The 26,819-nt window shown below is 33.9% G+C and overlaps 1 protein-coding gene and 1 non-coding gene across 2 annotated transcripts; one reads left to right on the top strand and one right to left on the bottom strand.

Annotated features, from left to right (window-relative positions):
* Positions 1 to 7,692: 7,692 nt before the first annotated feature.
* TRNAD-GUC (transfer RNA aspartic acid (anticodon GUC)) lies at positions 7,693 to 7,764 on the top strand. Its single transcript has one exon. It is a non-coding gene; the product is annotated as a tRNA-Asp (tRNA).
* A 5,653-nt stretch (positions 7,765 to 13,417) lies between these two features.
* On the bottom strand, positions 13,418 to 14,089 carry LOC131048559 (elongation of fatty acids protein 3-like). Its single transcript, XM_057982556.1, has one exon. It carries the CDS (start codon positions 14,087 to 14,089, stop codon positions 13,418 to 13,420), a length of 672 nt encoding a protein of 223 aa, XP_057838539.1.
* Between the last annotated feature and the right edge of the window lie 12,730 nt (positions 14,090 to 26,819).

The raw sequence follows: 26,819 nt of genomic DNA, 5'->3' as shown, positions 1-26,819 counted from the left end.
AAATAGATTTTATTTATTTAATTGAATGAAATTTGATTTAATGAATTAATTAAAATAAATTGAATAATTTATTTAATTAATAGAAGAATGTTTGGGGATGAATTAATTAAATATTAATTTAATTAACTGATGGCTAGTAGATTTTTAATCAAATAAATAGTGAATATTTATTTAATTAAGCTGGACAGATTTGTGTGACTACACATTCCAATATAAATTCAGGACAATTAGTGAAATGAATTGAAACGTAGACAAGGTTATTAACATCTTAACAAAATTTGAATTAGTATGTTGTAGTATGAACCACGAAATGAGGAAGAAAGGTCAAATTTCTGAAGAAGCATTTATGTTTGTTGGCTATTATTCATCTTCACTTTAAATAAACAAGAATAACATTCAGATTTCTGAGACCGAAAAAAAAGCTCTCAAATCCTTGGAAAAACAGAAAAATCGTTATACATGAAGAAAAGAGAATTCAAATGTTAAAAAATAAATAAAAAATTTCTTATAAGATAATATTTATAAGTTATATTACAAAATGAAATCCACTTTATGGAGTGTTATAAAAGTTATGTTGGGTGGTGGGATCCTAGAGGATGATGGATCCAATGCCCTTGTGCTTTTCAAAATGACTTGACATTCTTGCATTAAAACACACAAGCTTTACCATACTCTTCTCTTTTCTTATCTTTCCCACACTCTATCATAGCTGTCAAAAATGGATCTGTCTCAAAGAGTTCCTTTTGCTTGCCTTGTGATATCTTTGCCATATCCATTGGAGGAGGTGGTGGAAAAAGATGAAGATGATGATGATGATCCTTGAGAATGCTTTGTGAAATTATTTTGGTTGTTGTTGTATTTCTTCTCCTCGTTGATTCCACCTTTTTCACACTTGAAATTGGTAGTACTAGTCCTACTTCTTTGTGAGGAAGGAGACAAGATACCCACAACTACCAAAAGGATGAGGAATGTGAAGCCATGAAAGAATTGTAGGATGAGATTAATTGTACCTTTGAAAGGAAACTAGCTAGTGGAATATGACTTCTTATAGGAGAGCGAATGCAAAAGATTTTTACAACTTTTTAACAATTATAGATTCAGATGCACCCTTAATTAAAACATAGGTAGATACTCAAAACAAAATAAACTCATAACACAACATATATGTACACTTGGTTCAATTGTATTAATTAGCAACTGTTACAATTCAATCTTACAGCTATACTCTTAAACAGTCTTCACACTATTACAAGATTCTAGAATAATTCACATGCAAAATGAGCTAAGGCACTAACATATTTATAAAGCTTGACATGAAGAGTTAAGCTCCCATGGTTTCCAAAACAAACTTCAACACCTATAAGGTAAGTTGTCTTAAAAATAACAAATTTTCAAATTTTCATTATGATGACACGTCGCACATAACAACTTTCCAAAGCAATCATCTAAGTTCAATATAGAAACTACCATAACTAAGAACAGGTGCTTTCCTTACCTCACACCACTTTTCAATCGTAAACTCCACCATAAATCTAGCTACCAACTAAAACTTCAATTTATAATAGAAATCACAAACCAAAACTCTTTAGTCAACATAGGAAATTGCCAAATCAATTTCCATTCCAAAATAGAAATATATCACATCTTCTCAAAATATAGCATTTTCCAAGTGGACATGAACTTTCTAAAAAAGTCGATTATGTCATCTCATCAACTGCCATGTAGGATGACACTTCTTACAAAGTGGATGACAAGAAGTTAAGAAATTAGGATAAATCAATTATGCAACATTTAATTAATTAAAATCAAATAATGAATGCTAGGACTCAAGGTTGATACACCATAATCCCAACAACCTTTTCCTAATGGCCGAAATTAAAACTAGAGAATTTGGTTCAGTTATATTCTATATAACGAATTTGAACAAGTGCTCTTATAGAACTTCTAAACTAAAAATAGAAAAGCAAAACAATTTTATTCACGAGGAAAGAAAGAGAAGTATTTTTGTTTCTTTGAATCTTAGAATGAATGGTGAAAATCAAACCATCTCAAAAGTATTATTATTATTTTGAATAACCTATCTAACTTGAAAATTATTATTTCTAATTGTTTTAGATGACTTGCTATTTATAAAAATTTGAACAATTTCTCACTATAATTACCCCATACAAAAATCAATTTTGTTTTAATATAATTTAGTTTTTTTTAATTAATTAAAATAATGAATATCATTTACTTTTAAAAATGATTGAATATTTTATCTTAAAACTAAATCTTAATAGTGTATAATAATAAATAATACTAATAAAATATAAATATCTTAGCACAAATTATTTTTTCTGATTTTTTAATTAATTATTCTTATTTTTTTATCTTTTTTTCTTTGTTTATATTATTCTTTTTATAGCTTCTATTTATTGTCATTGTGCAATAATCTTTTATATTTATATAATATTATAGATATTTATATATCTTTTATTAAAAATAACTATTATAATGATGAAAATTATATATCATTTTTCTTTCTTTTCTATATTAGATATATTTTAATTTGGTAATCCTTCAGACAATAATAATTATATTAGAGGTATATTTTTATATAAAAGTTAGAAAATTGTTTAAATTTCTATTGATGTTATATTTTTTATACTTTGTTCAATTTTATAACAAAAAAGTGATTTTGGTTTTACTTCACGATATGCAATTGACCTCAACTTAACATTAAAGATTTCAAATGTGTTTCAATGTTATAGCATACCGGTTGGAAAGAACCAGGAAGAAAACCTTTGGTTATAGCTCAAAATACAATATGATTAGATGTACAATATCATCATATTGAATTTTACAACATTACAATAAACATATATGAGGAGCACGTTCGAACCAAAGTTTGCAAGTTTCATGCTTGCCAGAAAGAACTAGCATGGAACCACGTCCTTAGTGTGCATTATTCTCATTGGGTCAATAGAGGTCAACTTCCCATGTGGACCATTCACCAATTGCTATCTCATTCTGCACCTATGGAATATTGAATTCGGTCTATTAAGACTGAAGAAGGTATTTCGCTTAGACTATGAATATACCACAACGACATAGAGCTATATCTCTATAGTCTCAATAGGCTGCCAACGAGAATTTCATGTCATGCCAAAAAGCCAACTTTCACTGAAGAGCAAAAACTATGTTGTCAAGACTCTCGAAATGTTATATCGAACTGATGGGTTTCATCGCTAAGACCAACCCAATATCATACCGAATTCAGCTTATCAGAGTGATATAGCCATGTCAATGAGATGCATTTTGTATCTGGCCGAAACACCATGTTACATTGAAAAGGCAGGAATATCACAACTAGAATGAGCACAACTTCATGTTCAACCCGATAGTGTAATAGTCAACAAGAAAATAAAGTAGCATTGGCTAGGTCCATGTGAACACATCAACATTAGGCAGAACCAACACACAGTCGCCAATTGGACATCTACAAACACTACAAACAAAATGGGCCCGACTATTGGAGGTCAGAGATCGGCCAAAAATCAGAAGTAAGAACAAAAAGGACTTCAACATTTCAAATACAATGTGATCACCCGACAATAGGATTCTCACCATGGAGCCCACACACAATAACACAACTTGAGAGAACAAATCCACAGCTACCACATGGCATCACCGAGCACAAAGAAGACTAGGCCCATACTCTTATGGCTTGATATGAAGGATCCAACAAATAGTTGTCACGTGAGTAGATGAGCAATTTCCAATAGGAGAAGTGGGCCCGGCTGTCAGAGATCGATGGTTGGAAGATCGAAAGAAACTCGAACTTATTAACTTAGCAAAATACTTCCACATTTCCAGTTAAGCACGATCGCCTAGTAGACCATGTTACGCCAAAATAAAACCGCATTGACAAGACTAATCACTTGTCACATAGAAAAGGGACTCTATCGGCATAGCATGTAAAGGCTAATAAGAGATGAAAATAATTTCACCGCAACACCATCTCACACCAAAATAAGATAATATTGCTAAGACAAAAAAGGGAGTAACACCGAAAACTGCCAAACATAGGGATTTTTGCATTTTTCAATCTGCAACCAACATAGGTCAAACCCAATGGATGAAACACACTATGAGATCGATGTGGATAACTGTCATTATTATCTTCCATCCGATGAATGATGTGCCTTTCAACTTGTATTAAGTTTTCCATGTTGCAATAATTTTCAAATTTAAAGTTGCCATCAGTTTTGTTATACGGTCTTGACCTTCTTTTTTGTAATAATTTTTTATACACATAATTTTTCTTTTCATTATATTTCTCTATGATTTAATCAAGGTTTGGATGTGTAATAGATGGAAATATGATTCACGAGTTTATGCATGCAAACTAGGAACGTGCCCAACACTCTTGTCTGACTATTTTGGGATGGATTTTGGGGAGATAGATCTATAACACATCCTAATTGCATCCTTGCTCCTCTTTGTCAGTTTCAGGCATCTTCAAAATAGGGCACTCAACCCTTGTGTCTAATATATTTCGCTCCAACTTTCAAATCTACATTCTTGTATGTTTCTTATTTCTAAATTTAATTGGGTGCATCTATTATCTATTTTATATTTTATTGTTATCCCCAAAATCTATCACTTTCCTATCATTAACCCTAGATTTTCCATTATAACAAAAGGAACATAATCCAAGTGTTCAACTCTCCTATCAAGATTTTAGTTGAACCTATTCATGTTCCTAATCGTGTGTTATTGTTTAGTAGTGGAATTTAAGGGCTCTACCATCTAGAGAATTGATAAGGCCACTAAGATCCACACAACATTAAAGGGGCATGATGAATCTTATTGATCCAACTCTTTAAGAGATTGAATGCAAATCAAACTAGTGTTCCTCCTTGATTTGAATTGAAATTAGATTTGTGTAATATCAAAAATCACACCTTTATGCAATTCAATGCAATAGGTGTCGCTTTCCTCCATATCATTGGAGGTCAGGTATCGCCATCTTTTTCCTTTTGTCCATCGAAACCACCTTATCAGCCTCAAACTAAAATTCTACCAACTTTGTTGATCTGTCACCTTCAGGACTCTAGCACAGTGCACTAGCATCCTGTGAATCTGATAGTTCGTACGTGGCCATTTGGGCATTACACCTACGCTCGGAAGGAATCGTAACGCCTCTTCATGCACCCATCAATGTTGGTTTTTCGTCCAGGGCCTATATCTCTTTGGTTTGAAGGCATTTTGAGGATCTTTTGGCATTTTGATATCACTTTTTGCAGGTTGGATCTCTTGGCATTCCTTTTGGACAACATTCACAACTTTTATCATGACGACCACCATTGTTACAGCTCCCTAGATAGCTCGCGACATTATTTTTACAAGCATTTGGAGAGGGGAGTTCACTTGTCCTCTGTCTCTTATTCATTTTGCATATTATCTTTTGATGTAGGAGCATCCCTGGTTCTTAGCAATCTCGCATCAACCAAAAACATTTTCTTTTCAGTTTGTTCCTATTTTGCAATTCAACATTTCATTTTGTGTTTCTTTGCATTTTCTCACCGGATGTTGCAGAGCTAGAATTTGTTTGTGGACATGTTCATCAATCTTATCCTTGGTCTACGGGAGGTTTGGATCTTTTTCCAGCAAGTTATCGCTTATGGAATATGGGACAGTTTTCTTTCCTATGTATCAGAGCCGCTTGGACCTATTTGCTATCGTTGATGCTTGCAGATCTTATTTGTTTCTTGCAGAGCCTAATTTTGTTGTTTCCAACATTCCTTGGCATGTGGCCAACCTTCCCTTAGGTTTGCACTTCATCATTTGGATTTTCTGGAGGGATTTCTTTGGCAGAGGCTGACCTTGTTGTTTTACACGTTTCAACTTGTTCATCGGTATTTTTTTCATCTTGGGCTGATGCGGATCATCGTTGATCATATAAATCATGTAATTAAGCATTTAGAAGGCAGTTTTTAGAACATAGAAGATAGATCTAAGGATTAGGAGTTCCAGAGTTGGCTCGCATTCTTGCTTGACCCGAATGTTGCATATCACACATGTTTTGTATTCAGGCCTGTGAGCCGAATGTTGTGAGCCCGCATGTGGCTGGCAGTTTGTAACCAATTTCTAAGATATAATAAATCTGATTGTGCATTGCCTCACATTGTGTTGATTGCATTGTGTTAATTTGTTGCACGCTCTGGATTGTTCTCCTTGAGGACCCTCATAATCTTGATTGCACCATCTTTCTTCTATTTTTGCATTGTCTTCCATTTTATCTTTATCATTTATTTCCCCGTGGCTTTATCTAGGTTGTTTGTGGAGGTGAAAACACCAAAATGGGGGTCTGACTTAGGCAAACTCAAAAAACACAACCCAAACATTTTCTTTCTCATTTGTGTGTAGGTTCTCGATCATGGGAAGAAGATCATTTAGCGAGAGGCTTCAATCGTGGACCATCTGTGAATCTCCTTTATCCCCTTTTCTCAATTATTTTTCATGTTTCATGTTATTAGTTTATTCAGTTATACTCTCCACAAGCATTCAATATTATAAGTACGTTTATTATTATAACATCTAAAATAAATCTTCAAATAGTTACTAGCCATTAGAAAAATAATAGATTACTATAATTGATTAATTATCCTCGTATTTATGATTCAACTTATGCTAACATAATCTTTCATACTCTAGTAAAATAATACATATCAAAAAACAGTACTAGTCACATATTGATATAAAAGAAATCCCATAAAATCAACATATCTAAAAAATGAAAATCATAACGATTGAATTCTTCTTTTACGTCAAATCTAACTAAGCGCAAAGCTCCAACATATAAAAAAGATGAGGTCAGGATCGTCCAACAAGTGTAAGAGGTTCTCGATAGTAAAAACAAATTTATGAACAAACCTCTATTAAAAAAAAAAATCATTTACAAATGATAAAAAGTGAATTAATACTTCATTTCTTCTACACTGTTGTTTTGAGGGTCCACATGCTTGTATATACTTATGATACTCCCATAATTTCGTAAATCAAAATATTTACATCATTTATAAATGATGTTCTTCAATAGCACTTATTGCAATGATTTATTTGCCATCTTTCTTGATTCTATGGTGATTGCTCATCATATTCCATTGAGATTATGCAATCATTTCAATAAAACCAATTATTTTTTTCTTTGTGGTTATAATTGAACATACTAGCTGTTTTAAAGAGTGAAAAATATACACAATTAGACTGCCTTTATTTTTAAATAATAAATATCATATTGGCAAATTAAAATTGATCTTATTAAAAAAGTATAATTTAAAAATAATATAATTAATTATATTTTATGGAATATTTAGGCTCTTCCACCACTGGAATATCAAAAGCCTCCCAATGAATATTTTACTCAAATACCCCCAACAAATATCGTTTTCTGACAGCAAAATTTCATAATAATAACAGAAAAAATGAAGGAATTGTAGTGCTATTCTAAGCTTTTCTATCTATATTTGTTCTTCTCCTTTTCTGCAGAGTTTTAAGATATTGTAAAACAATTCTAGTAAAGCAATCCTTCTCGTTAGTCTCGGGGCAGGGACTAATAATAAATGAATGAAAAACGATTATTTAACCATGGTTTCACTTATTTTTATATAATATAGAAAACACAAAATAAGTGAACATATCAAAGTCGTTGTAGTATAGTGGTGAGTATTCCCGCCTGTCACGCGGGTGACCCGGGTTCGATCCCCGGCAACGGCGTTTGTAATTTTAAATTTCGTTTAATTTGACAGCTGTAAGCATGCAAGCTCTATTCGAATCTGCTTACAATAGAAAACAAGTGTTTTATTTGTTATCAATTTTAAAGGGTACGTGTAATAAATTAAATTATAAAGTTTAGTTCATTTTCTGTTTTAGTTAAGTTCATGTTTTTATGCGATAATAGAGATAAAAACTTTGAAATGTTATGTAAATAATAATATTAGTAATGGGTCAGTTTCTTTGTTTTGGCTGCTTTTAATATCAAAAATAATATTAGTTTTTGATAATTTTTGACAAATAAAAATGATTTTTATAAATGTAAAATAGAAATAATAGGAAGAAAAATATTTATGTATCATGGTAACCATGTCCTCTTCATTATATGAGATAAATATTTGTTAGACTTGCATCCTCCTCCTTGATATACAAACACTTCTATTGTATCATCGTATTGATGTAATTGCAACATTATCACTTCCTTCTTATGATGCCTTTTCACCTCACAACCACTTGTTGCTAGAGTTTTTCTCGCTCCTAATATCTCACTTCCTTTATTTCAAATTCTCATTGCTCCAAGGGAAAAAATCTAGATGCTACAAATATCCTCTTCTTCCACCATGAATTCTTGTTGTTTGCTATATGTCTATTGGATGCAAGTTGCCACCTTTGCTACAAGTGCCTCTACTCTATGGCAACCCCCTCACTGATGGTTGTTTGTGAAAACCATCTATGGTTGCAAGTGTAAGAAATATTACAAATAACCAATTGTATGCCTCTACTTCATGCCAATTGTTAAGACCTATATATGATGCTACAACATATGTAGTAGGTAAAAAAATATGTGAGCCCCTACACATGTTCGTACAATTTTTCTCGCTCCTAATATCTCAGTTCCTTTATTTCAAATTCTCATTGCTCCAATGGAAAAAATCTAGATGCTACAAATATCCTCTTCTTCCACCATGAATTCTTGTCATTTGCTATATGTCTCTTGGATGCAAGTTGCCATCTTTGCTACAAGTGCCTCTACACTATGACAACCCCCTCACCGATGGTTGTTTGTGAAAACCATCTATGGTTGCAAGTGTAAGAAATATTACAAATAACCAATTGTATGCCTCTACTTCATGCCAATTGTTAAAACCTATATATGATGTTACAACATATGTAGTAGGTAAAAAAATATGTGAGCCCCTACACACATGTTGGTATAGTTTTTCTCGCTCCTAATATCTCAATTCCTTTATTTCAAATTCTCATTGCTCCAATGGAAAAAATCTAGATGCTACAAATATCCTCTTCTTCCACCATGAATTCTTGTCGTTTGCTATATGTCTCTTGGATGCAAGTCGCCATCTTTGCTACAAGTGCCTCTACACTATGGCAACCCCCTCACCGATGGTTGTTTGTGAAAACCATCTATGGTTGCAAGTGTAAGAAATATTACAAATAACCAATTGTATGCCTCTACTTCATGCCAATTGTTAAGACCTATATATGATGCTACAACATATGTAGTAGGTAAAAAAATATGTGAGCCCCTACACACATGTTGGTATTGTTATGAGGTCTCTCCATTTTCTTCATCCTCTTTTGACACCTGATTAGAATTAATATCTTTTTCTAATACCACCCTTAGCCTCCTACCTATTGGACTCTCATGAACCTATACCTAGTGCTACCCAATCTTCTCCTCCAAGTGTTCCTCCTTTTCTTTTCTCTTCTCTTTGTGGGTTTTGATCCACTAGTAGCCATTCATCTCCACTTTCTCCCCTCTTCTCTTGCCATGCAATCTTCTATATCCACATACTCTTCCAGTATTTGTCTAATAAATCCTCCTCAAGTGTGAGCTTCTCCTCTTCTAGGTTCAAATCTATGCTCATATTGAACTCCTATGGCTATTCACCCTCTCCTCTTCTTTACCCTCCTTAAATGTTACTTCTTGTGTCTTTCACACAATATCATGCACTTTTTTATTCTTTACTTGCTCCTCTAGAAGCTCCCTACTAATTGATGCCTCTACTCACAACATTTCACCTACACCATCCTTTTCTTTCAACTTAGTTATATTCTCTTGTAACACCTTTGTTGCATGTACTTGTAGCATTTTGTACACAAACTAGTTGCTCTTCCTCCACATCTCCTTACAAACCTCTTTATCACCTTCAACTACCTCAACCTCCAAAACCTCTTCACTATTTTATATTACTTACACTAGTAATATCTCTAGAACTACATCATCTCCCCTTGTAACTTCATGAATACATTCCTTTTCTGCTACTTCAATTTGTAACCTCTCCTACAAAACATCCTCCCTATTCTCTTTCATTGCACCACATTGTATTGCAATCCATATGCATCATCCTTTCTACCCCATTTTGTCATACTTACTTGTATAACTAAAGCTACACTTACATGTAGCTCCTAATGATGTCCAATATCACCATTACAACCTCACGCATGGACTACTCCTTCATTACACTTTCTTGTACCACTTGGGTTGTGTCTACTTGTAGTACCTAAGTTTCACCTACTTGTGACTCTTTACCCAGCTTCTCCAAAGTTGTCCCCTCAACTTCCTATAATTTGTAGGTTGCATTCTCATCCTTGTTCTCATCCATGAGAACTCCCTTCTTTACCATACCATCCACAAGTTTTTCCTTGGGCTACACATGATCCATTTCTCCATTTTTAGGCTACTCACATGACATATCAACCTCCTTTTTGCCTCTTATGATAATCCCCTTCCATAATTTGGTCTTCTTTGTCCCCTTTATTGGGACATTTGGTACACATCCTTAGCTTATTTTTTTGTTATCCTTAGGACCTCTAACCTTGCTCTAGTATCCTTCAAGGATTTCAAGATTACCTCAAAATAAGCCAAAAACTATTATAACTTTTGTTACTCTCCTTGGTGGCATCTCAAGTATCTTGCACACACAAAGATGAGTTTTCCTCCTAACCCACCCAGACTTTGAAGGACTAATTGTCACTCCTACTCACTCTTAGAGTTGTACCTTACTTTTATACTAGTCTAATGGAAGCCAGTCCTATCAACATTAGTATATGTATCAAAAAATATTTCAATGCATCATCTTCATAGTATTTAGGCTTACCTTGTGTCATTTTTCCTATTCTTCATGTGTCCTTTGAAGGTTGATCTCAAGCTATACGAGCTCACACTCAAATGTCTTCCCATGTTTCACTAGATAGCTAAGTGAAGTAAGTTTAGCAAGGATACATATCCAAGTGACAATAGTTGTGTTGCAATTTTTATAGAGTTTTGAAGGTCTATTTAGACTTCTTGATTAAATTTCTCCATTATAAGAAAAAAAGGAAGTGGTATGATTAGCAAAGGTGAAGGAAGAACGTGACTTGACTATTATTAGAATTAAGCATGGTATACAATGGGGAATTGTCCTAGTAGGACAAGGTCTTGCCCTATAAAATGAATAAATGGAAGCATGAATGAGCTTAATCAGAGAGAGAGAGAGAGAAGGAATAATACATAGAAATCTACCCTAGTTTATACAATTAGAAAGATAAACTAGTATTGAACTTATTTATTTCCCAACAGTTATGAGTCAAGTAGTAGTCCTAACCCTTGAACTCTGATGACTCCTTGAGGAAACAATCTTCCTCGTAATTTTGAAAAAAGGGATATGACATACACACTTGCCAACACAATAGAGGAACACCCAGTAGGGTTTAGCCAACATATTGTCTTTTCATTCAGTAGGGACATTATATGATCTCCACACTCCATAGGGAAAAACCTTGAGATTTTGACTTTGATAGATCATGCAAGGCAACCACTACACCAAAATCCTAAACTAATGGTGAATGATGCCCACTAACATTAAGAGAGGGTTTTTGTCCCACCAAAGTGCCAGCATAGGACAACCCACTCGTAGACATGTGGCTATTGGACTCACCATCTAGTTTGTGCACATGCCCATCAACACATAAGAGAAATGTCTGCCACAGTTTAGCCAACACCCTGAGTTTTTTTCCAATGAGGATATTACACATCCTTGCAATCTGCATTAGAGATTCAACTCATTATTAGGTCAACCTATCAACCAAGATGGATGATCAAATAGAGAGAGTGAACTAGGTGCTAGAGGACATGCACTCTAAATACATGTCATGGATCAATATTCCAAGTGGGAGCAATATTTTTTCCTAGTTGTGTTCACTTATAATAATGGGTACACCAATTATTTTAGGATGACACTATTTTAGGCCATGTATAGTCACCCTTGTTAGACTCATTTAAATTCTAATAAGCTTGGAGATCAAGTCACACCTGGTCTTGAGATGCTTTAGGATATGGAGTAGCAAGTGGTTCAGATCAAAGAATAGTTATTGACTACCCAAGATGAATAGAAGTAGCATGTCAACACCAAGAGATTGGATTGACATTTCTTTCTTAGTGATAGATGCTTTAGGATATGGAGTAGCAAGTGGTTTGGATATTGACTTGCCTTTGGATCTCACATGTATATTGTAGTATTGGTAGCTATGGTTTGAGGGTTTTGGCCTATCAAGGGTCCAATGGGAGCTATTTGATCACTCAATAGCTACTTGGGAGGATGCTAGGAAGTTAAGTGTTCTTTATACTAAAGTTTTTAAAGGATTTCAAGAGCAATCCTAATTTTAGGGGGGAGAATATGATGTCTTAAGCATACATGTCTTATATTTCTAGTTGGTTTTTTTTTGGTTATACTAATATACTTGTTGATGCTTTGTATTGAGATCAATGTACTTTATCCATGACGTGTTATATTGACATCCAATTTTTGATTATATATTATGAGAAGCATTTGTTTTGCCTTTATCTGTTTGGACTATTACAATGTTTCATCTTCATTATTTTTACTATATTTGTTATATATGTGACATTGACATTTATATTTAATTTAACATTGTGGATTAGTTTAACAGTGTTTGAAAGCTAAATAATAATAACAATAACAGCCACTAAATGATAAGAACAACACTATTGGAAGGACGGTGGCTATTCTCCATACAAAACAACACTTATCAAAAATACAAATTTGCATAACACAATTGTTTTTCAGCAAATTTTTTGCATTTTTACAGCATTAAGAGGACAGATTAAGAGGATCGAACCAGTAGAAATCACGTAAAAATCTGTTATGATTTGCAGATTTTATATTTTTGATCAAATTCTATTTTGTATGGAAAATAAATGGCCCCCATTGAAAGTTGGTTATTTCACTTATATCTTTTTAAATTTTGAATGAAAAAGAGTAATCTTGAAAAAGACCATTTTGAAATGGGAAAACTATGCCGCAGACCAGATAACAGCTGCCATATGTGGTCGGAGACCAGATCTGTGACCAATTCTAATTAAAATGAATCATTGAATGGAGAGAAATTAAAATTGTGCAACTCTTTCTCAAATCGGATAAGAGTGGAATATCTTTACAAGAAATCCTAGACGAGTTCCTGAAGGAAACAATTTGATGAATTGTTGCGTGTTCTCTTCACATTTAAAAAAAAATCCAGGATTTATCGTCTCCAATCCAGGGAAAAAATTACGAGGGCATCTCCTTTACATGGTGAAATTCACAGACAAGTCTTAAGATTCCATGACTGTTACCCTTCATGTTGTAATCCATTCTTCTTAGGCAGATCTTGACTGGTTTTTCGTTTGGCCCTGTTTCTGGAATCTGATAAAAAGAAGAAACAGAATGGCGCTGCAGAATGCATTCAACAGGCAGCCCACCATTCCATTACAGCCCTGTTTCCTCATATGTAACCAAACCACCCAAATACTCCCTGAATATGCCACACCCAGCTCAACCATTCTGCAGTAGGCTGCAAGATTCGTTCTACGAGGGGAGCAATTCAATCCCCTGTTGCCCCGAATGAAAAAATCAGAGCATAAGATCACATTCATAACAGTGTTGGTCAGGATGCATAGAATCTGAAGAGACTGGGAGAATTCCAACCAGAAGAAACACACAAATATGGGCACTGTGGTGCTCAAGATTTGAGGGAATTTCACAGACTTTTTCCCCAAAATCATGATGAATGTATCCAACAGCTCATAGTATTTGGTGAGGTAGAAAACATAAGACCAGAAGAAAACCCTTCCTGCAGAACGAGTTCCAAGAGGAAAACACACCATTAATTCTACTCCACTGTTCTTTCTCCTTAGCCATTTCATCTCTTTTATCTCCTCCACAGTGGCCTCCAGACACCCAACTAAAACAATCACAGACATGACCAGCATGAGAGAATTATAGATTGCAGAGATTCGGTCCAAAGGCAGAGGCTTGATCCTCAATTTCATGACCAGATTGAGGAACAGAACAAGAAAGAGGTAGATGAAAATGGAGTGGGCAAGAAACACAATGGAGGATCCCCAGATGTTATGGTCCCATCTGAAGTGGGAAATTGTTGGGTGCTGAGCGAACCAGTATCTGAGATTGGCTTCAATTTGTTCTAATGGAGGAGGACCTGATCCAATTTCTAACATTTTCTTGGGATAACACAGCAGAGATGAGGATCCTACAAATTTCATTCTTCCAAACTGTATAATTTCCAATCGGTTATGGGTATGAAAAGATTCAACAGGTCAGGTATTTTAAAAGCTCTGAAAAATGAGAAATCTATGCGTACCGTATTGTTTCATCTGTGAAATTGACCACAGTTTTTGTCTTCAGATTAGCTTTCCGTGTTGACTGTTTGATCACAGAATTCCCCTCGTTTGATTACTTCTTTTTTCTGCGGCGTTCAATTGAAGGCAGGTGGGCAATAAATAAAGAAACTCGTGTAGGCTACTTTCGTCGTTAATATAGCATATTCTTAATTAAGACTTCTGTTTTTTTTAGAAATGTAAAATGGAGATTTATCTAACTATAATTAAGGTTTGAAGGTGCACTCATCATACAATACAATTTGTCAAGTGTCTTAAAAATGTATTTTTAAAGATTCAATCAAAACTTAATTTACTGGTCCCTATTGTCCCTCTCTCTTAAATCATCACTATAGGTTTATCTTGAATTTGATGGTCCACACTACTTGTCAAACAATTTTTGCTAAGCATCATTTTTATTTTGTAGTTCACTGATTGTGGTGATGGATCACGGATTATGATTAGAAACGCTTGATGAAAATATCGATAACACGGTCAAATCTAGTAACCATCAAATTATTTATCATGAATTGTGGAAACTTCATGTATTTAATTTTTTTAATATGGTTATTCATCAACATTACAAAATACCTTCTCCTCTAGCACTCTTCATCTTAATGATAAAACACGAAGTGTGATTTAAAATATTGATGAGAAAAACACTAACACAATTGAATCCAGAAACAAGAGAGAACAACTCTAATAGATTGTGGAAATTTGATATCATTAAATGGTTATTCATTCAATGAATAAATATTTTTTCAATATTATATTATAAATGAGTAAGATGTATATAACAATAGAAGAACTGCTAGAAACTAACCAATATCCAACAACCAACAAAAAAGAATCAAAACTACCCCCATCTTCTTATGAGATCTAAGAGTTATATGATTGGAAGCGTTCTTCTAGGAAGAATATTTCAATATGAGATTGTAATTCATTTTTCTAAATATCTCAAACAAAAGACTCAATTAAGAGGAGGACTTTTCAAGTAACTTGGTTGTCCAAAAATAGTGATCTTTTTCCTAAATAGAGGAAGGAGGTCTACCCATCTCCAAAGAAATTGAGACAAACCCACTAACCAAAGTAACTAAGACCATAAGAAAGTTAGGGCTCAACACCATAAAGAAACACACTCAATGGGAGGGGAGGTGACACTAAAATTGGAGAATGAGCAATATGTTGATAAAGAAAAAGTAAAAGAAAAAAAAACAGTAAAGAAGAGAGAGAAACTACACAAAAAAAATTCTCAAGACATTTAAATCCTTGAAGTTAGAAGCCCAACAAGAAACAAAGGAAATAGGGGAAATAAAAAACTAATAATATTGAGGTCTCACCCCTTTCCACTAAGATGGCCCCTTAGAGCTCTTAACCCTTTTTTGTGAGTAAGCTTATGATAAATTGTAAGGAAAATAAAGCATTGTTGATGAAAAATTACTGATTTCCGGCATAGCCTTTGGGAAAAGAGGCTATTCTAAACAAGTTATTAAATCCAAAATGTGAAAAAAAGAAGTATTCACACAAGATAACACCAAATTTATTACCCTAGGAAACCTTTCTAGAATACCTAGCATGAAAACGCTACACCATTCTCTATATTACCAATATAAGGTGGTTAAATTACAATGAGGGTAAAACCAATGCAAATCTTCTTTAACACTAAGTGATCCATGACAATATTACAAGTGTCCCCAAGATTATCTAACTATGGTGTGGTCTCCATATTTTAAGATCCATTACATTTAAATAATTACAATACTATCATATAATATTTACAACACACCTTTTCCAATATTATCCCACTTGTTTTATACATTTAAAGATGTCGAAATAAAAATTAAAAATAGGGGCAGTCTCAAACAATTTCATGTACCAAGAAACTCACTTCACTGGTTTTTCAATGTATAGAACAACAACTTCCATTAGCGACCACACATTCAATAACTTGAAGATCTATTATCTATCTAAAACCAACAAATACAAGAACAACCATCTAACTCCAAGTACAACCACCACACAATCTAGGATCTCTCTCATGGAAAATGATCTATGTCATTAACACTAAAAGACCATCCATCTTTAACTGACATATCACACCTAATTATTTTCCTCCATAAAGCTCTAATTGCAACATATTCCACGCACTCAAAATTGTACGATAATCATTACACACATTTGTGTGCATTGACAAGTCACTTTACAATAAAATAAAATAAAAAGTAGTTCAAGATACTCCAATGGTGATTTTTACCATAGTACTATGTAGGTCTTATAAAATATGTCATTTCAAAAGACTCATCAAATAACTCCTATATTAGTATAAAATGTGCCTCCTAGAAGAATATGGTTGAATTGTTAAGAACCTCACAATAGCACTTTCCATCCATATGACTATATGGCAACTCAAAATGGGTTTGATTTCAAAAAGAGTATTCAAAGTGGATTTAAATTAAAAAATTAAAATCAAAATTTGATGTTGTAAAGCACTTGACTTAAAACACCATTTTAAAATCTTTAAAGGGAAGCTTTCACAAGTCTTTTCTCTTTAAACTCATGGAGGGAAAACTATTGCTTCCACGCATTGTCATTGTCTTTCTCATATGCTCAACTATGATATATTTTAATTCCAAACTTAATATATAACAATATTTTTGCCTACTCCCCTCCACACAACCTCCATTCTATCCCTTGTCAACAACTCTCCATGCCTAATACTACAAAATTTTAGCATAGAATCTCCAAATTATTAGAACCAAACACACCTACTGGAGAATAATTTTTTGGTTAGTATTAGCACATAATAAACTCTCAATGGTGCTCGAATTCCCTAAATGTACATCCAAACTCTAGCAACGTGTTGCCCACACAAAGGTTTTTTCTAAAAAAATTTACGATGCTTAATAAAAAATTGTGTGGACAAGTTGGTGTTTCTCTAGGTATTTAATCCCAAATTCCCGTGCTCTATCTCTATATACACAAGGCCACAAATAGCCCTCATATTTTTTTGGCTACTCTCTTTTCTAATATTATGGTAAAACATAATTGTGAACATAAAAGATGTTGTGAAGCAATGTAGAGTTGATGACACCATTGTTCTAGAAAATAAAGTTGCCACAAAAGCTATGTCAAAGCTCCTACATGATTGCCGATACATGATTTATACAAAAACAAGTGTTGCAAATAAAAAAAAAAATTGCAATGCCTAAGCTATAAAAAACTAATATCATGTACAATATGCAATTGAACATGGAGATCTAAATCCATCATAAGGATTTGAATCACACCAAATCTATAAACATATATAGATCCAAAATGCCAAAGATCTGCAATCATGGCCATGCCTCAAATTTGAAAAGACCATAAAGTCATAACTCTAAAAAAATTGTAATTGAAAAAAACCATAAATATAAATCCATATCAACACATCTAAATTATTAGGAATATTGATGTATTACTTTTAAACTATTTTTCATATTTAAAAAAAATATGGATCCATCTTAATAGAGTTTCCACTTAGAAAATGGGTTAATGTAGAAGTTGAAGATTAGCTCAATACCCCAAGATAGCCTACAAAAACAAATATAATCTTCCATAAGAGATTATGAAAGAAATAAATGTGCTTGATATTAAGATCTATAAGATATGATCAAATGATGATCTTGATACAAAGTTTGGCCTTGCTTATAAACACAAGGTAAGTGATAGGATTAAACAAGATGTTGAAATGTGTCTTAATCCTATAACATGAGACAACTTAAGACTAAAATAAATATTAGATGACCCAAGACACAAGAAGTAAATGAGATAAGATCTCATTGACAAATAAAACTTCTAAAAAGAGACTTAGGACCTTAGTTAACTTAACAAGTGAATAGGACCCACTAATAAATTAGTTAGGTAAAATACTTTATTCACATCTTATGGTTTTCACTAAATCTAAGATTCAAACCCTTGTTTTCTAATGTTATGAATGGTGGTCAAATTGACTAAAAGAAAATTACTTTTACTAAAAATAGTAAGTCTCACTATTCAAAAATAGTAAGTTGGGACCACAGGACAACTTTGGGAAAATAGTAATTAATTTAATATTTTATTTATTGTAATTAGGTGTCATGTGATCTCATATTATCACTTCTACTATGTTTTCCTATATCATTTAATATTTATCATGCTAGTTGTCTCATTATATAGGATTAAGACACATTTCATGATCTTTTCTAATCTTATCTCTCACCTTAGCCTATATAACCAAGGGTCTCTCCTACATTTTGCATCCATTATTTTTGCATTATTTCATAGGAATATAATTTATTCTTGTTATATTGATCTTTTGAGTATCTTGTGCTTTCCATAGGCCTCTAGATTCTAGGTGGCTATCTCCATAGACAAATCTTACATGGTATCAAAGCAAGTTGAGTGCCTTTAGATAGTTTTTTGGAAGACCTTGAATGAAAATCTTGCATTTTCTTGAAGCATTGAGTATGCTCTTATCTTGCATTTTTGGATGATCTAAAGAATCAAGCTATTGTGATAGAAATACCAAATTATAAGGGGTTTCTCTTTTGGATTTATATTTTTATTATATTTTGGGAGCTTTTTAGATCACATACGAGCTCACCATTACATCCAAAGTGTTTGTGAAAGTCAAAATTTCCTTTTTTTTCATCATAGTTGGACATTATAGGCCAAATTTGTAAGGATGTGAAGATTAGAGGTGGTTGCTAGATCGAAAAGGTAGTTACCACTTCAAACAATTTGGGTCAAAACAGACTCTACCATCATGCTCAAAAGGCCCAAAAACATATAGACCAACTATCAAATCATCAATTTTGGACAAAGTCATTTTGGGGGCAATTTGTTTTACTAGGCCAAGTCGTATGGCCTAACTTGTCCAATATAGTACATTTAAAAAAAAAAAGTTTTAAGTACCTTGTCTACATAAGGTACACTATAAACCTATCATACTGTAGGTACCAACCAACTTGCAAGTGTAGGCCATGAAGATTCCAACAAGTATTATTAGTTGGTTCCATATTCTACCTAAGATTCTATTGACGACCAACATTCAAAATATTCCAACACATCTACCAAGATTTCGGTTGAAGATTATCCTGCTTGTTGTGAGAAGAATATTTTGTAAACATTCTATTGTTGGCATTATGAGAACCGGTATGAGGATGTGAACCGGTATGAGGACATGATAATATTGTATGTTGTCATTGATGTCAATATGCTGCAGATAAGAGAACCGACATGTTACTGAGAACTGGTATATGTGAGAATCGGTATAACATTGTGAACCGGTATGTGTGCCAAAGTGAAGTAGTGTGTGTGTTCAAGGTGAACCAACATGTTGATATGAGAACCAGTACATGGATGTTGTGTATGACTATCGGTTGGCAGTCTCAGGGTTTCCGGTTGATGAGTTTCAAGCCTGTGTAACTCAACCGGTGACTTTGTGTGATGAGTTAACATTGCAACAAAGAATAGACTGTGTTGCCACGTCAGCCTTGTGCACGTGAAGGATTCTGCATGAAGGAGATTGTTCCTATCTACCTCGAGAATGTGCGAAGTCTGTAAACAGTGAAAACGCGTGATGGGTTATCAGCCGCCATGAAAGCGGTGGAAAATGAACAATGGAGAATGTCTTGAGATCGGTTCAAGACTGTTGCATTTAATGCAATATGCTCAGCGGTCAGGATTGATCCGTTTGAATTGCTTAATCAAACAAGTTTAGGGTTTAGGGTTTATGCTATCGACTAGTCTATTTCCTATAAGGTCGATGTTGTGTTTCTATCTGAAGTTGTTGGCAAAAGTTGTGTGTGTGTATCCAAGTGAAGAGATACATGATTCTTGCTAGACCAAAGGAAACAAGTGATACCTGCAGAGTGTTAGTGCAGAAGGTGATGAGGAGCTAAAGCGGATTTGCATTGGCATTGAGTGCTATTACCAGATCATTGTAATACCTGTTGATCTCTAACCACTTCAACAGTTAAGAAATCCCTTGACACGGTAGCTTTAACCGGCTTATAGTAAATCCTTTGACAGGGTGACTCAAAACCATTGAGTTCTTGAAATCCTCTGACAAGGTAACCTTTAACTGGGTTTAACCCTTAACCAGGTATTCTAGCCATCCCTTAACCGGGTGATCCCTAACAGGATCGGTTCTTAACAGAACCTATTGTATCAGTCTTTAACCGGACAAGGCTCCTAACAGAGCAGACTTCTAAGAGTTCAAAACAACTTGTGGGTATTCATCCCCACCGTGGTGTTTCCCAGTTGGGTTTCCACGTGAAAAATTTGTGTGTCATGTGTGGTGTTTTTCATGTGATGATTCATTGTCTTATGTGTGATGGTAAAACATGTTGATCTAGCTATTATTATGCTTTTGGTGATAGATTACCTGTTCATGGACTAGTGTGAAATGGAAATGAAGTATTAGAGTGTATGAAAAGATAAGTGTCAACCGGTTTATGCATGTCTCAGTTATTCTGGGTTTAGCCAGTTGTACTCTGTTTAAGACCGGTGTCATTGTTTGTTTGCCCAAGCGCAGTGTCTGCTGACAAACCGGTTTTAGGAATGTGTTTTTGTCTGTACTGATTCAACCCCCCCTCTCAGTACCAGTTTGGTACTATCCATTCATCATTGAGTTATCAATCTGTAGGTATATCCGATTTGAGCAAGCACCCAAGGAATTTTTGCCTCCCTCACCATTGGAGATTTTGATTTTGCACCTAATTTTCAAATGGACATAACTTGAGCTTACAACCTCTTTTTTGCAACATTTTTTTAATTTGGGCTAATTTTTCATGCTCTACATAAAAGTGTAGATGGTTTTTTATTTTGATGTATGGATTATTTTAGAAAATTCAATTTGTCATAAGTGTTACTAGATAGTTGTCATTTTTGGAATTTCTAAGGCTCTTCATGCACATATTGACTCCTCTTCAGGTGCAATTTTTTTAAAGTGCATAATTTTTTTTGTACTTCATAGTGGTGATATCAATTTATAGCCATTATAAGAAAAAATTCTACTTTAAGCATATAGCCTTAGTTGGAAAATTTATTAAATTGTATTGCATAGATCAAAGTTTAATCTATTAAATATTGATCACAATTTTATTTACTATCAATTTGACAAATTATAATAATTGAAATCAAAACACCACTTAGCTTTTTCTTGCAAGTGACAATTGTAACTACACCTAAGTATAAAGTGACAAATCATTTTTCTTTGGGACATTCTTTGATTGAGTGATTTGGGGATGGTAATGTTGTGTTATTGTGCTTTGAGTTATTTCTAGTGCTCTCAAATTTTAGTAATGGTTCATCCCATGTTTCCTCTTTTAACTTCACATAACTATGCAACATGGAAAATATAATACATGGAATAAACTAATGGAGAAATGATTAATTCACTACATTAATGGATCTACACAACAACCAAAGATCTTAATTTAAAAATTGTCATTGAAAGTACTATGTCTCTTGGAACTCTTAGGAAATATGTTTATGTCGATTGTATCTTTCATATTGAGAAGTGTAAAATAACTAAAGATGATTTGGATAAACGTGCTCATTTTTATGGCAAAAATGATGAGATTAGGGGATACAAACTTGATATTGATCTTCCTAATCTAGATCTAAATAATTTTAATACTATACAAGACTATATAACTAAGATAATGAAATAAGAACACAAATCAAAGATTGTGGCATTGATAAGATGGATGCACAATTGGTCTTTAATTTGTTCAACAAGCTTCCTTTAGAACATGCACCTTTTGTTTCAATTTTACAAATTCATTGATTGACTATGGGAAGTTCCTACTACATGATTTGGTTCGTTTATAGAGATGTTGATGCTTTAACAAACAAAGTTGATCACCATGGGTATTATTAAATCATCCAAGTGACAAGAATTGGTGGGAGGTCGTGGGAAAGGATCTAGCAAGAAACATAAGCACTTTAATAACAAAAAAATACAAAGATAGACTAGAACATTCTTCTTCTCCTCACCAAGGGGACTCTTTATCTTCTTTCAAGAAGGGGAATTCACAAAAGAAGAAGAAACCAATTCATTCATATTACAAGAATTTTGGTCATGATTAGCATCATTTCTATGCTAATAAATTGATGAATTGACAAACATTCTTAAGAAGAATCACATCAATTTGACAACTTCCTACAAAGGAAGCATCTCGTTCCACTTCTTGAAAATCAAAAAAAGGGAAAGGATAGACACTTTTTATAACCAAAAACTCTTCACAGCAATGGATTCTTGACTTAGGTGCTACACATCATGTGGGTTTTGATAAAGCACAATTCTATTCATTGGAGCCTTGAACAACACAACCCATTTTTATAAGTAATGATACATCGGTGGAAATTATATGGAAAGGTTCAGTTGGCATGGATAATGAATCATTTGAGAATGTTCTTCTTGTTTCAGATTTGTGTTCTAACCTTCTTCCAATCTACCAAATCATCCATCTTGGGAATGGTAAGAAAGTTGAGCTTTCTCCACCTATATTTGTGATCAAAGATCTTAAGGATGATGACTTGGTTGTAGTGGAAAAATATAATCATGAAACTTGAATATATGCATTATCACACTCTATTCCATTATCTCCTATAGCATTACTGACTCATTCAAATTTAGTGAGTAAGTTATCACATAAGTGGTTTCTCCATCTTAACTATCGCTATCTCCAACATGTTAGCTCACAAGATATGGTCATAGGTCTCCCTTGCATTATGTTTTTAGATATTGTATGTTTGGTTTGTGCTATGAGTAAGAATCCAAAAGAGAAGTTTGATAAAGGGAAGTGTTGGATATCTTCAAAATCCCTTGAATTGGTTCACAATGATCCAATAGACCTATTTATAGCTTGAACTAGTTCACAATGATCCAATAGACCTATTTATGGTTTTTTATTTTTTTGAGGCTCGCTATATATCCACCTTCATTGATGACTATTCCAGATACACTTGGATCTACTTTATCCACTAGAAGAATGAAATCTTTGACAATTTTCAATAATTCAAGGCTCATCTTGAGAATTAATCTGGAAAATATGTCAAGAGTCTACAAACTAAATATGGTTGAGAATATGTAAACCATAATCTTGTGCAATTTTGTACTCTTAAAGGGATAGATATTCAACATTTAGTTGCATATGCACCATAGAAAAATGGTGTTAATAAAAAGAAAAACTAGAACCCTTAAGGAGTTGGATAGTTGAATGATTCATGCTTGTTCTCTAGGTCTGTAAATTTGGGTTGAAGCTATTAATTGTGCTATACATATTTAGAATCAATTTTTCCATAATAAATTTAAAGGTATGACTCCTATTGAAGCTTGGTGTGGTAGAAAATCAGTTGTGAGGCATTTTAAAGTGTTTGTCTCTCCTAGTTTGGCATGTATTTCTCTAGACAAACGCAAGGCTTTGGAACCTCAAAGTAGGCCTTGCATCTTTGTTTGATATCTAGATGATTTCAAGGGGTGTCAACTCTTGGATCCTAAGACACGTGAACTCTTCATTTAGAGGAATTTTCACTTTGAGGAGAGATCTCCAAGCTTGGCCCCTAATCTTCCTCATCCTTCCTCCATAGTAGATAGAAGGCAATGTTAGTGTAAATAGAGTCATTATGTAGCTAGCTAGCTAAAATAAATTATAGAATTGACCTATCCATGCCTTGCTTAAATTTACAATCTATTTTATGTTTTTGTCTCACTTCATAGTATTGATACATGTTTCCTCATCACTTGAGATATCTAGTGCATTCATGTTTGACACTTGTTCACACACTTGTGAAGTGAGCTCACAATTGTCACACCTTTGGATAGGTAGTTAGAGTTTCACTTGTACCTTATTACCTCCTCATCCTTGCCTATATATGCAAGGTTGATTGTTGTATTATACCCTCTTCATTTGTATATTGCTAGTATGCTCATTTTTGTTCACTTATTGAAGGTTTATCAATTTGTGCATTCTATTCTTGGCTGATTTCCAATAGATAATGACTCATATATTCTAGCTCACCTTCAAATCATATGATAACATCTTTGTATGGTTAACATTATGAGTTTGAGGATTAACATCCTTCATCCCCATCTTCTTCACAATCTTGTTGGGCTTGACAAACTCTAGAGTCAATAGAAACTCTTGTTGAGGATCCTTCAAACACTTGAAGTACTCGGTCACAACAGTAGCATCTTCCACATTTCTACATTTCCTCTACTTCTTATCCATAGTCTTTTAAGGAAGTATCAAGAATTCCTTAGAGGTATTAAAAAATGGAGGAAGCATATAGTTCCTTAATGAGAAACCACACATCAGACTTAGTAACTCTTCCTAAAGGAAGAAAAATGGTTTGATATAGTGGATCCATTAGACCAAATATGCAATGGACAGAGCTAAGTTCAAAGCACAATTTGTGGCTAGAGGTTTCTCATAGGTTCCTAGTGTTAATTACATGGATATCATTGCCCCTGTTGTTAACATGAACTCCATCTCTTTCCACTATAGTAGCTCATGGTTGGGTTATACATCAAATGGATGTGAAGAGTGTTTTTCTTATGTGGAGATCTTTAAGAGGATATTTACATGGAGAAACCACGAGGGGTTTTTAGGATTCTTTGTTGGTATGTAGGTTAAGGAAGTCTATCTATGACTTCAAGAAGACCCCTTGGGTGTGGTATGTTAGGTCCTGGAGGCAACTTGGAGGGGGGGGGGCGCTGAATAAGTTGTTTATTAATTTCAAACCAAAACTAGCTTAACCAAACTTAGTGCATAATACCGGTAAACCAAACTTTAATGCTGATAGATAGTTTAGCAGTTAATAACAGTACTAGTAAAGTTTAGTGCATGAAACAAAAAGACAAATAACATACACAACACATAACATAGTTATTTGTACGTGGAAACCCTATAAGGGGAAAAACCACAGTGGGAAACCTTACCCACAATCAAATGATACTACTGCAGATAGTATGTGTGTACAAATGGGGTCTGCACATGCAGAAAGGCCAACTGCCTAGAGCTCACTGCTCAATCACAAAATGGGAGTCACACTGACTACAATTGGATGGTTAAATCCAATGATAATGTGTTGCTCAAAATAACATCTTCCTATGCTGGAATCAAAATCGGTTAAGCTCTGATTTGCCTTCTCCAAACCTTCCTTGAATCTTCAAATAATGTCTGCGTGTATAACTCTGATTATATTTGCATATACCTTATTACAATCCTTTTTTACACTCTCCTCTTCTTTTTCTTAATCTCACAAATGAGATCTTACATATATACCAGAACCTAAGACCAAATGTGTAGGTCAGCTCACTAAGATATTACAATAAAATCAATTACAAATGAATCAATATGCGATGCATAATGTCGGCTCAATGTAATTACAATAATAACAAATCATCTCCATAACGTGTTGTGCTGATCTGGAATAGATAATGTTTGCCGATCCATAACCTAGACTTATTTGTCGGTAACAACAAATATGCAAACTCGATTGTACCAATAATCAAATCACCAAAACCAAGTGTCCAAACAATGTCTTCGACATAACCAAGTAATAATAGATCATCCTCAGTGTCGGTGAAAAATATAACCTGCCAGTGAACCAGATATTGGTGACTGTGCATAAGTCACTTAACATGTCGGTGAACATAACCTGCCAGTGAACCAGATACCGGTGACTATGCATAAGTCACTGAACATACCGATGAACATAACCAAAGATCTCCAAGTGTTCTCAAGTGTTGACAAGTATTGACATCAATGACAAAACTAATGCAACACATCCATAATACCAACATGGTATACTAAGATGAACTCATTTCTTCAATCAACATGATTCACCAAATGCCACTTAGATCAGAACATTTGCATTTTATGACAACATGACTTTCATTTTCTTCTTATTCTATATGTTGACGACTTGATCATTACAGGGAGGTCCTCATCTATCACTAGCAAAGATAAATCTTCTCTACATGCAATTTTTTTATGAGTGACTTGGGCCCTTTGCACTACTTTCTTGGGATTGAGATTACACAATCTTCTTCTAGGATCATTTTTTCTCAGCCCAAGTATGCTCTTGATTTCTAGGTCAGCTCAACATGTTTGATTATAAACTTGTACCAACACTCTTTCTATTAGGAATCAAACTTGAGGTCATGTGTTTTACTCAACTAATTGATGCCAATTTGTATTGTGAACTTGTTCCAAGAGCCTCGTATACTTGACTCACACTTTCCTTGAAATTTATTTTTTGGCTTTATGTAGGAAACATATGAGCTTAATTGAAAATATATTAAATGCATCTTGCATTATGTATAGCGTACTCATCAATATGGGACTCATTG

Source organism: Cryptomeria japonica, chromosome 11 (assembly GCF_030272615.1).
Source record: "Cryptomeria japonica chromosome 11, Sugi_1.0, whole genome shotgun sequence".
Lineage (NCBI taxonomy): Eukaryota > Viridiplantae > Streptophyta > Pinopsida > Cupressales > Cupressaceae > Cryptomeria > Cryptomeria japonica.
The sequence above is the reverse complement of the archived record's forward strand: the minus strand, read 5'-3'. Positions and strand labels throughout refer to the sequence as shown.